Source organism: Podarcis muralis, chromosome 1 (assembly GCF_964188315.1).
Source record: "Podarcis muralis chromosome 1, rPodMur119.hap1.1, whole genome shotgun sequence".
Taxonomy (NCBI): Eukaryota; Metazoa; Chordata; class Lepidosauria; order Squamata; family Lacertidae; genus Podarcis; species Podarcis muralis.
In genome coordinates this window covers 57,688,294-57,701,645 of record NC_135655.1, presented here as the reverse complement: position 1 = coordinate 57,701,645, position 13,352 = coordinate 57,688,294, and the positions used below count along the sequence as shown (strand labels likewise).

At 39.8% G+C, this 13,352-nt stretch overlaps 1 protein-coding gene across 5 annotated transcripts in view; it reads right to left on the bottom strand.

The window, feature by feature from the left end:
* The window catches only part of SHANK2 (SH3 and multiple ankyrin repeat domains 2), a 330,073-nt gene that overhangs the window by 225,509 nt on the left and 91,212 nt on the right, over positions 1–13,352 (bottom strand). For all 5 annotated transcript variants that reach the window (XM_028728438.2, XM_077929335.1, XM_028728444.2 and 2 more), the window contains exon 10: positions 9,725–9,791. In XM_028728438.2, coding sequence (XP_028584271.2) covers positions 9,725–9,791 — 67 coding nt within the window. The remainder of the gene's footprint in view (positions 1–9,724; positions 9,792–13,352) is intronic.

Below are 13,352 nucleotides of genomic sequence, written 5' to 3'. Positions count from 1 at the left end.
CAAAGCCCCAATGTCCTCAAATAGCTGAAGCCCAGAAATTCCTTTGTTACTAATCCTGTGCTCTCTGGAGTCAGTGGACCATCACAAAGCATAAAAATAACTGGTGCCTCACAGCAGACCTTTACTTCTTGCCATCTTAAATTTCACTGTGAGACTTGATGGGCCTTTTAAAAGGGGTTGATGTTTTCTCTTAGTAAGCAGCCAGAAGCCTTAGCTATTCAATTGCGACTGAAAGATTTCTTTAAAAACCTATTCGTGGGGTGTTTCTTTGTTTAAACACTTTCCAGTGATGGACTGTGTGCCCAGCAGAAACCTTTTAAAAATTCAACACACACCTAGACTACATAATAAATCTTTACTGAAAACTCATTTCTTATGAAAATAATAATTTTATACCTTGAACAAACATCACAGTCACATGTGATTTCCTATTTAGCTTACTGTATTGGTTGTTCACTCTCTTTCCTATTTCTTCTACTGTATATATTTCTATTTTGTAATAAATTGCAAACCTACAGAATAAAGTTTTCCCCCATTCAAGCTGACATTTAAACAATTTCACAGCCACAACAGAGAAAAAGTTACTCAGATTGCTACTACACTTTTCTTTCCAAAGTACCTTGCTTTTTTATTCAGCCTTTATATTCCCAAGTTTCATCTTTTTTCATAGTTTCGCTTAGAGATACACAAGTTATCTCCTTACCTTGTGTGCCTTTTCTTTATTGTGACACATATTATTATTGCTGAGTTTTCACCTACAAAATTTTGCAGGGCAAAAGGAGTAAGGAGATAAGTTATGGAGGGGGAGGTCCAGAAATCCCTCTTGCTCAATTCTTTCCAGTACTATTTGTGTGTGTGTGTGTGTGTGTGTGAGAGAGAGAGAGAGAGAGAGAGAGCTTCAGCACTGTATTATTCTATCATTAATCTAAGGCACATATATAGTAAGAAGTAACAATAACCGAATCTAACAAAGGCACTAAGAAAAAGAATGCTTCTGAAAATCCTTATTTAATTTTGGCCAAAGCTCTACATTGAGAAAGTAATGCAGCCAGCTACAAGACTGACTTGCTGATGATCTACCATATTTTTTGCTCTATAAGACTCACTTTTTCCCTCCTAAAAAGTAAGGGGAAATGTGTGTGCGTCTTATGGAGCGAATGCAGGCTGCACAGCTATCCCAGAAGCCAGAACAGCAAGAGGGATCGCTGCTTTCGCCGCGCAGCAATCCCTCTTGTTGTTCTGGCTTCTGAGATTCAGAATATTTTTTTCTTGTTTTCCTCCTCCAAAAACTAGGTGCGCCTTATGGTCTGGTGCGTCTTATGGAGCGAAAAATACAGTAATTAGAAAATGTTGGTGAAACCAGCAAGGTAAGAGCAGATCCTGAGATATGATCTGCATAAGGTAGAGAGATAAAAGGGTCTATAGAGCACAAGACATTACTTCCAGTAACTCTTACTGGGAGGAGTGTCTGGACAGAGGAGCTGCAAGGACATAAAATGGGGGAGACCGTAACATTATTTATTTGCACTGCTAGTCATTTAAATATATTTTTTAAAGTCTCTACACAACTAACCCAGAAAATAAAAGCCAAAGGCATTGCATAAAACCAGACAATGCTTTACAATAAAACCATTAGAAAACCTATAAAATAAACCTAGAAGATGGAAGAAAATGTAAGCCGCAGAAAACGTTTCATCAATAAACAAGAGCACAGTTTATATAATCCATCAAATACAGTATAACCACATCTTACACAGGGTTTGCTTCCAAGGGTTCCATGTGTACTCAAGCCTTTGGAACCCCCCCCCCCCCCAGGGCATCCCAGGGCTTCCGGAACCATGAGTGTGCTGCCTCCATAAGCCCCAGAATGTTCTCACGAGATCTCACGGGAACACGCAAGTTCCTCAAATATCTCACAGGAGTATTCCAGGCCAAGCAAGAAAAGAGAACCTTGCTTGGAAAGCAAGATAGAGTTTAAAAGCTCTTTTTGCACTGGGGAAATCTGGCGCGAAGAGTTTTTAAGCTCTCTGCCTTGCTTCTCAAGCAAGGTTCTCTCAACTTGAAGGATTTCAACCAGTCAGCTTTCAAATACATATAGGTGAAATTGCACAAGTTGAATGTGCTTAAGAAGTGATCATACTGTAGATTTTACCTGGCACCAAAAATGATGTTAATGATGGTGCCAAGCAAGCCTCCCAAGGGAAAGCATTCCACCATGGGGGAACCATAGCTGAAAATGCCCTCTCCCTTGTTGACTTTCCTCAGGGGAGAATCTCATATTAAGACCAAAATGCCCAGGTAGGTTTACAGCAGGAGAGATGCTTGAAAAGATATTGCGGTTATGAGCTGTACAGAGCTTTATAGGTCAATACCAGCATGCTGAATGAGCTTGGAAATGTATAGGCCGCCAGCGTAGCTGTGCCAGGATCCATGTTATATGATCAGCTTGCATTAAGCCTATCAGCAATAAGGCAGTCATATTCTGCCACCAGCTGTAGTTCCTGAAAAGTCTTCAAAGTTAGCCCCACGTAAAGCACGTTACAATAATTTAATTATGAGGTTACTCCACATGACTGAGGCTACGTATGCCTCAGAAGACAACAGAAGATTCTGGAGGATCTCAAAATTATGGACCCGCTCTTCCTCAACTGTGCCACTCAATTGGACGCCACTCAATAAGTGGGACAAGCCCACGTTTAAACTTGATGGAGTTATCATGTCACATCTCATTTGACTGTAACCCTAAGCATGCCAACTCTCCCATGACCAAAGGAATTGACCATCCCTCCCCTTGACAGGGTTCTGTGGGGAGAGAAAGGTCAGAGGTAACAAGTGTGGAAGCTGCAGTGCCCATGACTGCATCTAAAGACTCAGGGCCAGCCCAACCCTGAGATAAGGTGAGGCAACCACCTCAGGTGGCAGGATCCACAGGGGAAGCAGATTAAGCCTCCAAAGAAGGCATCACCGGCTGCTGTAGCCACTGCCACAGTAGCAGCAATGTTTGTGGCGTACTCCTTGGAAGCTGGATCTGCTACCTCCTTGGCAGTGCTCCCCCAATGCTGCCTCTACTGCAGCCTCTCAGCAAATAGGAGGCCCTGCTGGTTGTCTCCTGCCCCGCCCAGCATGATTCAGAATGGGCCCCTTCCCCTTCTGCAATTTTCTTTTGAGTCCTACTTCAACTGCCAGGCAAGATTGATTTGATTCCCCTGCCCTTGTTCCTGATACAAATCTTCACTCACCCAGTCTTCTCTGGCCAAAGTAGGGGCATTTTGTGGTTTGCCTCAAGTGCCAAAAAGGTCACGACTTAATTCATAGAGTATGTTGTAAAACGTGATAGTCAGTATGGTTTGGTGATAGACCAGAAAGACCCATGTTAAAATCCCTCCTTACTGGATGGTTTTGGATCAATAACTCTCACCGTGCCTAACCTACCTCAAAGGATTATTGGGAAGATAAAATGTGGGAGGAGCATGAACACCACCCTGAGCTGCTCAAAAGAAGGGAACGATCAAAATATAATAAACAAAGCATAAATGATACAGGCCGTGAACAATGCAGAGGAACTTTGGTACCTTTCTCAAATCCTGAATGTTGCTATGCAAAATAAGAACAAATATCTAATTTCCAGCTTGGCTACCTAACATGTATGTTTTGACACGCCAAATAAATTGCATGCATTTATAATTATATTGATGCATAACTGGAAACATTCGTGTACTCTATTGAAATACATAGAACTGATTTTAGATATTGAGGTTGTGCTTGCCTATGGATGTTACTTGGGGGGGATAGGTATTCCTGGGCTCAAAATAGAAGTTGGAAAAGATTATCCTTAAAGAACCACATATGACAAAACTGACAAGTTTTTAGATTCATAACATCTTGCACTAAACATAAAACCATGAAGATTTCAGGACTATTATTCTGGTTAGTATTATTTTAAAAATGTACTTTACATGAGAAGTTCTTTGTAGAATATGAATAAAGGTTAAGATTACTCATGACTGAAATGGTGAATGAACATGGCTACAATACATGCTTGTTCTTGCTCCCCTTTTTAGTTCTATTAAGCAAGGCAAGATAAAAATAGAGCCACTCACACATGCTGCTCACTGTCTCAGGGATTTATATTCCTTTTTATTTAATGTTCCTATAGTGTTTGTGGTTTTTGTTTGCTTAAAGCTGTTTGCTTTTTAAACTGAAACATATACAACAGTCTGCAAGAATCTGATTTTTTTAAAGAAAAAACCTCAGTGCTGAACAGTTCGTTTTAAAAAGCCAGAAATAAATGGTAGAATTAAACCAGATGGCAGTTAATTTAAATTCTTGCTCAGGAATCAACAATATTGACCTCAATCACACCAGTTTCAGAATAACTGCTTGAAAAGCAAACAGAGATAAACGACACCATTGCCTATTTGTTCAAAATATAAACAAAATGCATTTTTCATTTTATGCAGCATGTCGACTGTCCTGATTTCTGGAAAACCTACATACTTTTCTTTATTCCAAAGCAAATGCCATACTAAAAGCACACAACGTACAGAATAAGCTCAGCAGCCATTTGGTATCTACACACACAGAAAAAATTAAATTACAAAAAATATATGCTTGAAAACACCCACAAACCATCACATATACACATCTCTGCATAATTATAGAGGAATACAAGAACTCTGACTTGAAGCCTAGCAACAGTATCCAAGTATTAGTTAGTCTGCTAATCAACTACCCAAAACTCACACACCACCACCTCAATGTGTTTCATATTTAAAAATAAAACCCCTCTTGTTTCTATCTTCAGAGCTGCTGAAGGAGAAGGTAAACGATAAAACAAACCTTGTTCACTTGAGGAAGAACAACCCATGTCATTTAATCCATCTGATAATTCATCTCACCACAAAGAGCCAAGGCAAAACAAAATAAAAAGATTTAAAAATAGGTTATCCAAGTAAAGGATTCTCAGTTCGCAGCATATTTAATATGTGCATAGCTGTATTTAAAGAGACCTTCAAGATTCCTATATATATTATTGCTGGTTTTTTGTATCTCCATCCTATAGAAGCCATAGTAAAAGCTGTATAGCAAATGCTTTCTAAACCTTCTGTGCTCATTTACTTGCAGACAGCTGTAGACTGGATGAAAACAATCAGGGATTAACTTTTCTATTCATCACAGCTTTTAATCCATTACTTTCCCTTCAGTCTTCAATAAAAATAAATAGATAAATAAAAATAAAATGCTGCAACTAATTGCAGTAAGAAGAGGGCAAATACATGTCAATCAATGGGGTTTAGCTGCTGGACAGTTTGTTAAAGCCTTGCAGTGTTCAAAGATGCAATGTTGGTTTTCAGCACAAAAATAAAATGGTATTGTGCAGACACTGAACTGTAAGATCTTTCCAGATCTCAACAACAATTGACAGTGCCCAGTTATTTTAGAAAATGCTCCAATATATCAGAAATGTTTATAAAAGCTTATTACTGGGAATGTAAGATTTGAAGAATGCAAGGTGATAGGTTGTGTTCAGTGTGATGCTTGAAATACAAATGTGTGTAAAAGAAATTTGTGACAGATTAACTGGATACCTTTCACTCCCTGAATGTCAGTAAACAATAAAGATGTCTTGTTCCTTCAAATCATGTCATAAAATAAATTACCTTGAAATGTGACTTTCAGTCTTAATATTTTATCTTTTTGCCCCTGCCTCTTATCGTTCCAATGAAGAATTTGATCAAATATGAAACTGACAAGTGTTAATGATATAAGAATTCATTTCTTATATGGCAAGGGATTCTAGTCCAATCCTTTTCCCATTAAGTGCTGGAAATGGGGTGTAGCAAGTGCACTGGTAATGAAATACCCCAATCAAGGGGCGTATTTAGATGTAATTTGCCCCTCAGAATGGGAGGGGCACTCATGGGATCTCCTAGCTCCATCTCTTTACCCAAGGAGACCCTAAAGAGGTCACAGAGGAGAAGCTCGTTGAGAAAGGTGGCGTGGATAGATGTTCCTTCAAACAGGCCCCTTGATGTTATGTCCCTGTTGCAGGATGGTACTGAGAGTTGCGCAAATGTTTAGGATAAGGAACTGCTACTCAGGGTTGTGTTTTTCTTTGACACAACACACAGAGACACACACAGACACACAGACACACACACAGAGAGAGAGAGAGAGAGAGAGAGAGAGAGAGAGAGAGAGGTGTGTGTCCTGGGATACAACCTAATTGTTGTATAAGCAAACCTCAGTACAGACTATGATGCAAGACTGATTGAGGATAATTATCAGCAGATACTGAAGACGTGTTCCAGACACAATTCAAAGTGGTGGTTATGAAACACAGCGCACTACATGATTCGGGGCCAGGTTATCTGAAAGACCACATTCTCCCTTAAGTTCTTAGCCTGGTTTTATGATCTTGAGAGAGGTCCTTCTGTCTGTTCCATCAACATCTGAAGCACGTTGGGTAGAACTTGAGAAAGAGTCTTGATGACTCGTTCCAAAGGAGGCTCAGATAGTCCTGTCTGTAATGAACTTTCTCCAGGAGGCAAATATAATAATATTAAGATAAACCTTTGGCTCATAAATATTTTATATATGTTGAAACTGATTTTAAGTGGTTCTTTTTATTGGTTTTACCTGACACATATCTTTTTTACTTTGCGTTTTATTGCATTTAGGAGTATATGGGATGTTAGAGGAGGGATAGTACCTCTGGTGGCGAACACATTTGGTCCGCACCCTGCACTTACCTAACACCTGTGGCTTCTAGAAGCTGTCAGCATGTGACAGTGGCCATACCCTGGAAATGGCTTTGATTGGCCAGCTAAATCAGGCAAAGGTGGCCGATGGTTCTCGATGAGTTAGGGACTTCCCCTGCATGCAAAAACAGGCTCTGGCAGATTGAGCGGATGAAACCAATAGTGGGTCTAATGGTCAAGAAGGCAATTACTGCATGTGTTGTAGAGGGAAGTGAGGGGTAGATGGGGCTCATCAACCTGAGAAGGTAGCCCATCTATGAGAAGGGAAACCTCTGCTGGGTGTCTTGCAGGATATCTTCAGGAGAAGACAAGGCTAAAGAGTAAACCCTACACAAATCCAGAGTGGAGTCCCTAAGATGGTTGGATGGCGCCTGGTATGCCTTCTTCTGGCAACTCCTGCAGCCAAACTGGTGCCAAACATATTGCTCTGTTTTCATTTGGACCACATGAGCGAGGCCAAGAGGGAGGTCTTGTTGTCTGGGCAGCCCAGGACCTCCATATACACTGCCCAGACTTGTGCCCCAGGAAAGTCACTTTGGTGCTGCTAAAGCACCGGTTTCACTTCACTCCCAGAGGTGCATTCCACCGTCTTTTGAGACAGATGGATGCCAACAATTATATTTTGTTTGTATTGTGAGTCACTTTGAGTACCATGTTGTGGAAAGGTGGATCACAAATTTTTTTTTAAAGGATAAATAATGAAGGAATGGAAATCTAACAGTGCATCCCGATGTATGCAAACACAAAAATAACCTCCTTGAGATATAGGATGAGGGCTTGTCCAGTGATACATTCCTTTTGGTCTGAAGTTGTTACTCGTATCAATTTTGTATTGGCAAAATGCTTGATATTTTCAGGTATTCATCTGCTTTTATCTCTGTAGTATAAGGCTTAACAAATGGAAAACAGATGTAGATTGCAAGCCCTTATGGTGAAGTATAAGTATTAAAGCCCAGAAGGATAAATACCCACCGTCTATTACACAATGGTTTTAGACCTCGCTGTCCTGGCTACATTCAAATATATTGTATAGAGACATCAATTCATGTGGGAACCTATTTGGACAATGGAAGGGTTTATATTAACTTATATGTTTAATTTAAGATTTGTGTCTTTATGGTCACTCTATCCACACTGTGAGCTGATGGTGGTGTCAGCATGGGAATGGCCTGTGAGATCCCGCAAGGGCATCTCTTGACTTCCAGATCCAGTGCCCCAAGTGGACCTTGCCCCGCCCCTGCCTCATTTCCATGTATACATGGAACCCTTGGAACCAAACACCCACGTAAGATAGGGCATTACTGTACATAGTGAGGTTCCTGCCTAATGTTCATGAGGTGTATCTGAAGTGCAATCACCAGTGAATGGAATTCCAAGTACAGTCAGACTATATTTTACTTTCTTGGGCTCCATGATCACTGCAGATGGTGACAGCAGCCACGAAATTAAAAGACGCCTGCTCCTTGAGAGAAAAGCAATGACAAACCTAGACAGCATCTTAAAAAGCAGAGACATCACCTTGCCAACAAAGGTCCGTATAGTAAAAGCTGTGGTTTCCCCAGTAGTGATGTATGGAAGTGAGAGATGGACCATAAAGAAGGCTGATCACCGAAGAATTGATGCTTTTGAATTGTGGTGCTGGAGGAGACTCTTGAGAGTCCCATGGACAGCAAGAAAATCAAACCTATCCTTTCTTAAGGAAATCAGCCCTGAGTACTCACTGGAAGGACAGATTGTGAAGCTGAGGCTCCAATACTTTGGCCACCTCATGAGAAGAAAAGACTCCCTGGAAAAGACCTTGATGTTGGGGAAAATGGAGGGCACAAGGAGAAGGGGACGACAGAGGATGAGATGGTTGGATAGTGTTCTCGAAGCTACCAGCATGAGTTTGACCAAACTGCGGGAGGCAGTGGAAGACAGAAGTGCCTGGCGTGTTCTGGTCCATGGGGTCACGAAGAGTCGGACATGACTAAATGACTAAACAACAACAATACTAGAATTTATCTTCTACCCCTTCTACCCCTTCTAACTCCTAGCATGGCTGTCAGCCCAGCAGCAGATCTATGATGCCCCCAAAGGCCTCAGCTACATATTAATTTTAGAATGAATGATTTTAGAGTGTTGTTTATGTTGTACTTTTGTACTGTTTTATTGTTGTTAGCCGCCCTGAGCCCGGCTAAGGCTGGGGAGGGCGGGATATAAATAAAATTTATTATTATTATTATTATTATTATTATTATTATTATTATTATTATTATATCTTTCTGTCCTTTTGAGCATCAAGGTCAGCTAATGTGACTTTATGGAAGCGAATGTTCCCTGAGAGCCAGAAGCATGCACTCATAACTGCCACCCCACAGGAAAATAAGTGTACATATGATGCTGTGTAATATATTGGACATTTCCTGTAAAAACAGGAAATGGTTGAAACATGCTTATAAGGGTAGCATGGACCTCCATGACATGGAAAAGGATACAACTGCAAAGATCTCGTGAAACAAGCATGTTTCAGCCATTTCCCCTCTACCACTTAGTAAACACTGAGCAAAGCAGTCCTCAGCATTCTTCAGTGTAACATCTATAGAGAAGGCTCTAACCCATGCCCTACTCTATAGTAGTCCCTAAATGACAGAATATGGCACAGCATCTCCCCAGATTATATTTCAGCTGATAATTGAGGATATCCAATGAAAGAAGAAAGTCTTTAGCCATACTCAGAGTAGATAAATTAAAATCAAGGGACAAGTCCACTTTTTTAAATAGGCCTTTTCTGAGTATGGTTAACATTAGATATTATTACCCATTGTTACTACAAAATGTACAAAATGGAAACATCTGGTATCTCCACTGGTCACAATCATCTATGAGTATGTATGTATGTTCTTTGCTTATAATTGAATATAGTAACTTTATTGATTAGAAGTCATAATTTACATGCTGATATATATATATTTATTACATACCTATATCAGTTTCCTTGTGATTCTTGATATATTCAGCGAGCTCAAAATTTCCAGCAATTATTGCCACCTAAAAGATGAGAGAACACAGTGCATTTAACATTTTGGGGTTAAATTTTATGTCCCATATGTGATTAAAATTCTAGTAGCAGATACAGAGAAATATCGAGTAGATACTTTTCCCTATATAACATCCTTGCTGATGCTTATTTTTAAACTTTCACATACAGTTCATACGCATGCTGGCTGTAAAACAGATGCTTTGGCTTTCCATAAATGCATATTTTAACATCATAGGACTCATGTTGCCCAATGGTGATTCATAGAAATAGTTTTTTGGCCACAGAATCGGTAGAAGCACAGTTGGCACCAACACCTCCAAATATTGACATATTCTTCCATCAACAGACAAAAAAGTAATGGATTACAATACACAAACAAAATAAAAGAAAATTCACTGGAGGAGGCCTTATTAAGATTTTGCAGAAATTTACTTGGTTGGGTTCTGATGCAAAATATTGTGATCAATCAGGTGTTTTTGACAGTAGGGACACTGAAAACTGCTTTATACCAGGTCAGACTATTTGCCCATCTCAGCTGGACAAATCAGCTACTTCCTGATCTTCTTTTTAACTTATGATTATCTCTGTTGCAAATGCCACAATGCTCCCCACTCGAATATTTGTAAAATAATCATAAAATTTACCGCTTTTAAGCTGTTCAGTTTGAAAAACTTTTCTGCTGTGTTGTATTTGTATTGATTATATTGTATTTCATATGTTGTATGATGCTTTAATGGCCCTTTGGGACAAAAAGTGGCAATCAGATGAATAAATAAAAGGGAGTCAATGTCAAGGCAGTTAAATGTGTGTTCACATGACAAGATGGAAATTGTAATTGGCTCTGCAAATACCTGCAAACATTATTCCTTAACCTGTCTTTCCTTTAAGGAGTTCCTGTAAGGCAGGTTAGAGGAGAGAGAGTGACTGACCCAAAGTCACCTAGTACTCTTAGGTTATACAACATGGACTTTCAAGCTAAATTAGGAAGACTGCAGCATCTTCATCTATGAAGACTACAATATTAATCAGTTAAAAACCAGATAGGAGTACTAAATGGATTGCCCTTATAATGGATGAATGAATGTAAGAATCTCTATTTCCCCAGGAATCTGGATTGGAACCAACGCTTTTTAACTTCTTAGTAAATGATCTAGGCTTAGGGCTGAGCACTGAAGTGGCATGTTTACTAGTGATGACAAATTATTAAGGGAGCAAAATCAAAAAAGGGATTGCAAGGCACTCCAAAGTGAGAGAATAGGGAACAACATGGCTAATGTGGATCAATGTTAAATGTAAAGTGATGCATGATGTATATACAGTAATGGGGTCTGAGCTGGCAGTGACTGACCAGGAAGGAGAACTTGGGGTTGTGATGTATAGCACAATGAAAACATTGATTCAGAGTCCAGCAACTGTTAAAAAGGTGAATTCCATGTTAGGGATCGTTAGTCAATATTGTAAACCTGAGGTGCAAATCTATGGTGCACCCACACCTGGAATTTTGTGTATAGTTCTGGTTACTGTATCACAAAAAGTATATTTTAGAGTTGGGAAAGGTACTGTAAAGAGCAACTGAAATGATCATGGGACAGAAACAACCCCCCTGTTACCATTATTTGAGCACTCTTAGTTTAGAGGGGGAAGGAAACAAGAAAGGGAGACATAATGTGTGGGCAGCGTAGTTATGCATATTGTGAAGGAAGTGGACTTTAAAAAGCTATACTTCCTGTCATATAAATAATAGTAGAACCTGGGCTCATCCGAGTAAACCAAATGGTAGAAGATTTAGGACAGACTGTGAATAGTTGGAACTATGGAATTCATTACTGTAAGATGTGGTGATGACCACCAACCCAGACAGCTTTTAAAAGGGATTAGACAAATTCCTCAAAGATAAGATTATTAAGGACTGCATACTACCTTCAGGAACAGATGCAGCATGCCTTTGAATACCAGCTTGCTAGGGAACAGCAGTGGGAGAGAGCTATTTCCCTCATGTCCTACTTGAGGACTTCCCATAGGCATCTCGATGGCTACAGCGGAAATTACTAGGCTAGACAAGTCCTTGGCCAGAGGCATCAGGGCTGTTCTTATGTCCTTAGAACAGACCCACCGCCAAAGGGAAGGGAAACCTGCAAAAATGTTAATGCACGTGGCAGGATTCAACTAATAAATCTCTGCACAAAGACTTCTGCTTGTGCAGAGGGTTTCCCCCTTGCTCCCCCACCCAAATTGGGGGCTGGGGGCTTGCTCTCCAAATTGGTTTGGGGGCTGGGAGAGTCCCTGGAACGGCATGTGGTGAGAGAAGAGAGATTTTCTGTTAGGGGATTGCCCTAGTGGAAGAACTGCCGTATTACAACGTTGAATTCCCCCCACAGTAATTTCTGAGTAAATTCTGATAGTGACTTTGATTGAGTAAATGAGGGTGATTGGGGGCGGGGGGTTCATATTTATTTTAGTCACCTCTTTACGACTGTGTGCTAACCTTCCTACATGTCTAATCTGCCTCATCGCTGAAAATTTATTCAAGGTACTCTTACCTGATTGTCACTTTTTAACTATGATATCTAGCAAAAGAAGAGCATTGCCTTTGCAATTCTAAGAAACAAAACTTGTCATGTTCAAGAGTTAAACGCTCTGTTTTATATGTGTACCATTTCCTGCAGTACTGTGCACTTAATTCACAGATAAACATCATATAGTGTGCTAAGGTACAGAGAGAACGAGTGATTTGGCAATACCCACTGCAACTGACATTGTTATGATTCTCTCCACGGTAATAGTTTTATACATGTAGTGAAGCTAAATAGGACTCTCTTCCACAAATACATTCATTAACCTCAATAAGATAAGCAGCCAATCAGTGTAAGTATCTCTGAACCTGCCCTTTAGCAATGAATGCGCCATAATTTTAAGAAATATATGATTATTTTTTGTGGGCTGCAAGCTCTCTGTAGCAATGGAGCTTGGAAAAATAAACATCTGTCTTAATTCAGGCTGTTTCTGGCAGGCTCCATTCATGTAAGTTCAAATACTGTAATGTTCATTTAGAGATAAGGGGTATGGGCTCATCATCAACTTATGCTCATCCAATGACAACAATTTATTTTAAGCAACACAGCCTCTCAGTCTTAACACTCAGAACTCAAACACTGAAGAGTTACAGCTATTAAATCTAAGACACATTTTTTAAATGACAGAATATTTGATGTGAAGCAGTAAATCTCCTCCACACAAAAAAGGTAAATATGTTTTATAGCTCCAGAGAGAGACATTTTCATTAATACTGCTCAAGCATTAAAATGGAAGAACAGTAACAGCTCCCTCCTGATCTTGACAGCAGCTCATTTCCAAAGGAACCGTCAGTCTCAGCTCAATTTATCTGAATGTGGCTGAAACATGGTGTCAAGGTGTAACAGCAAAAAAGGAAAAATATTTCCACACTTTATGACAAAACATTAAAAAGCACTATGCATAATAAAAAATGCAATACTTTAACACAATCAATTCACTGCCTGTGTAGCTTAGAGATACCTTTGGAAAAGCTGGCATTCTTTTGTAATTTAATT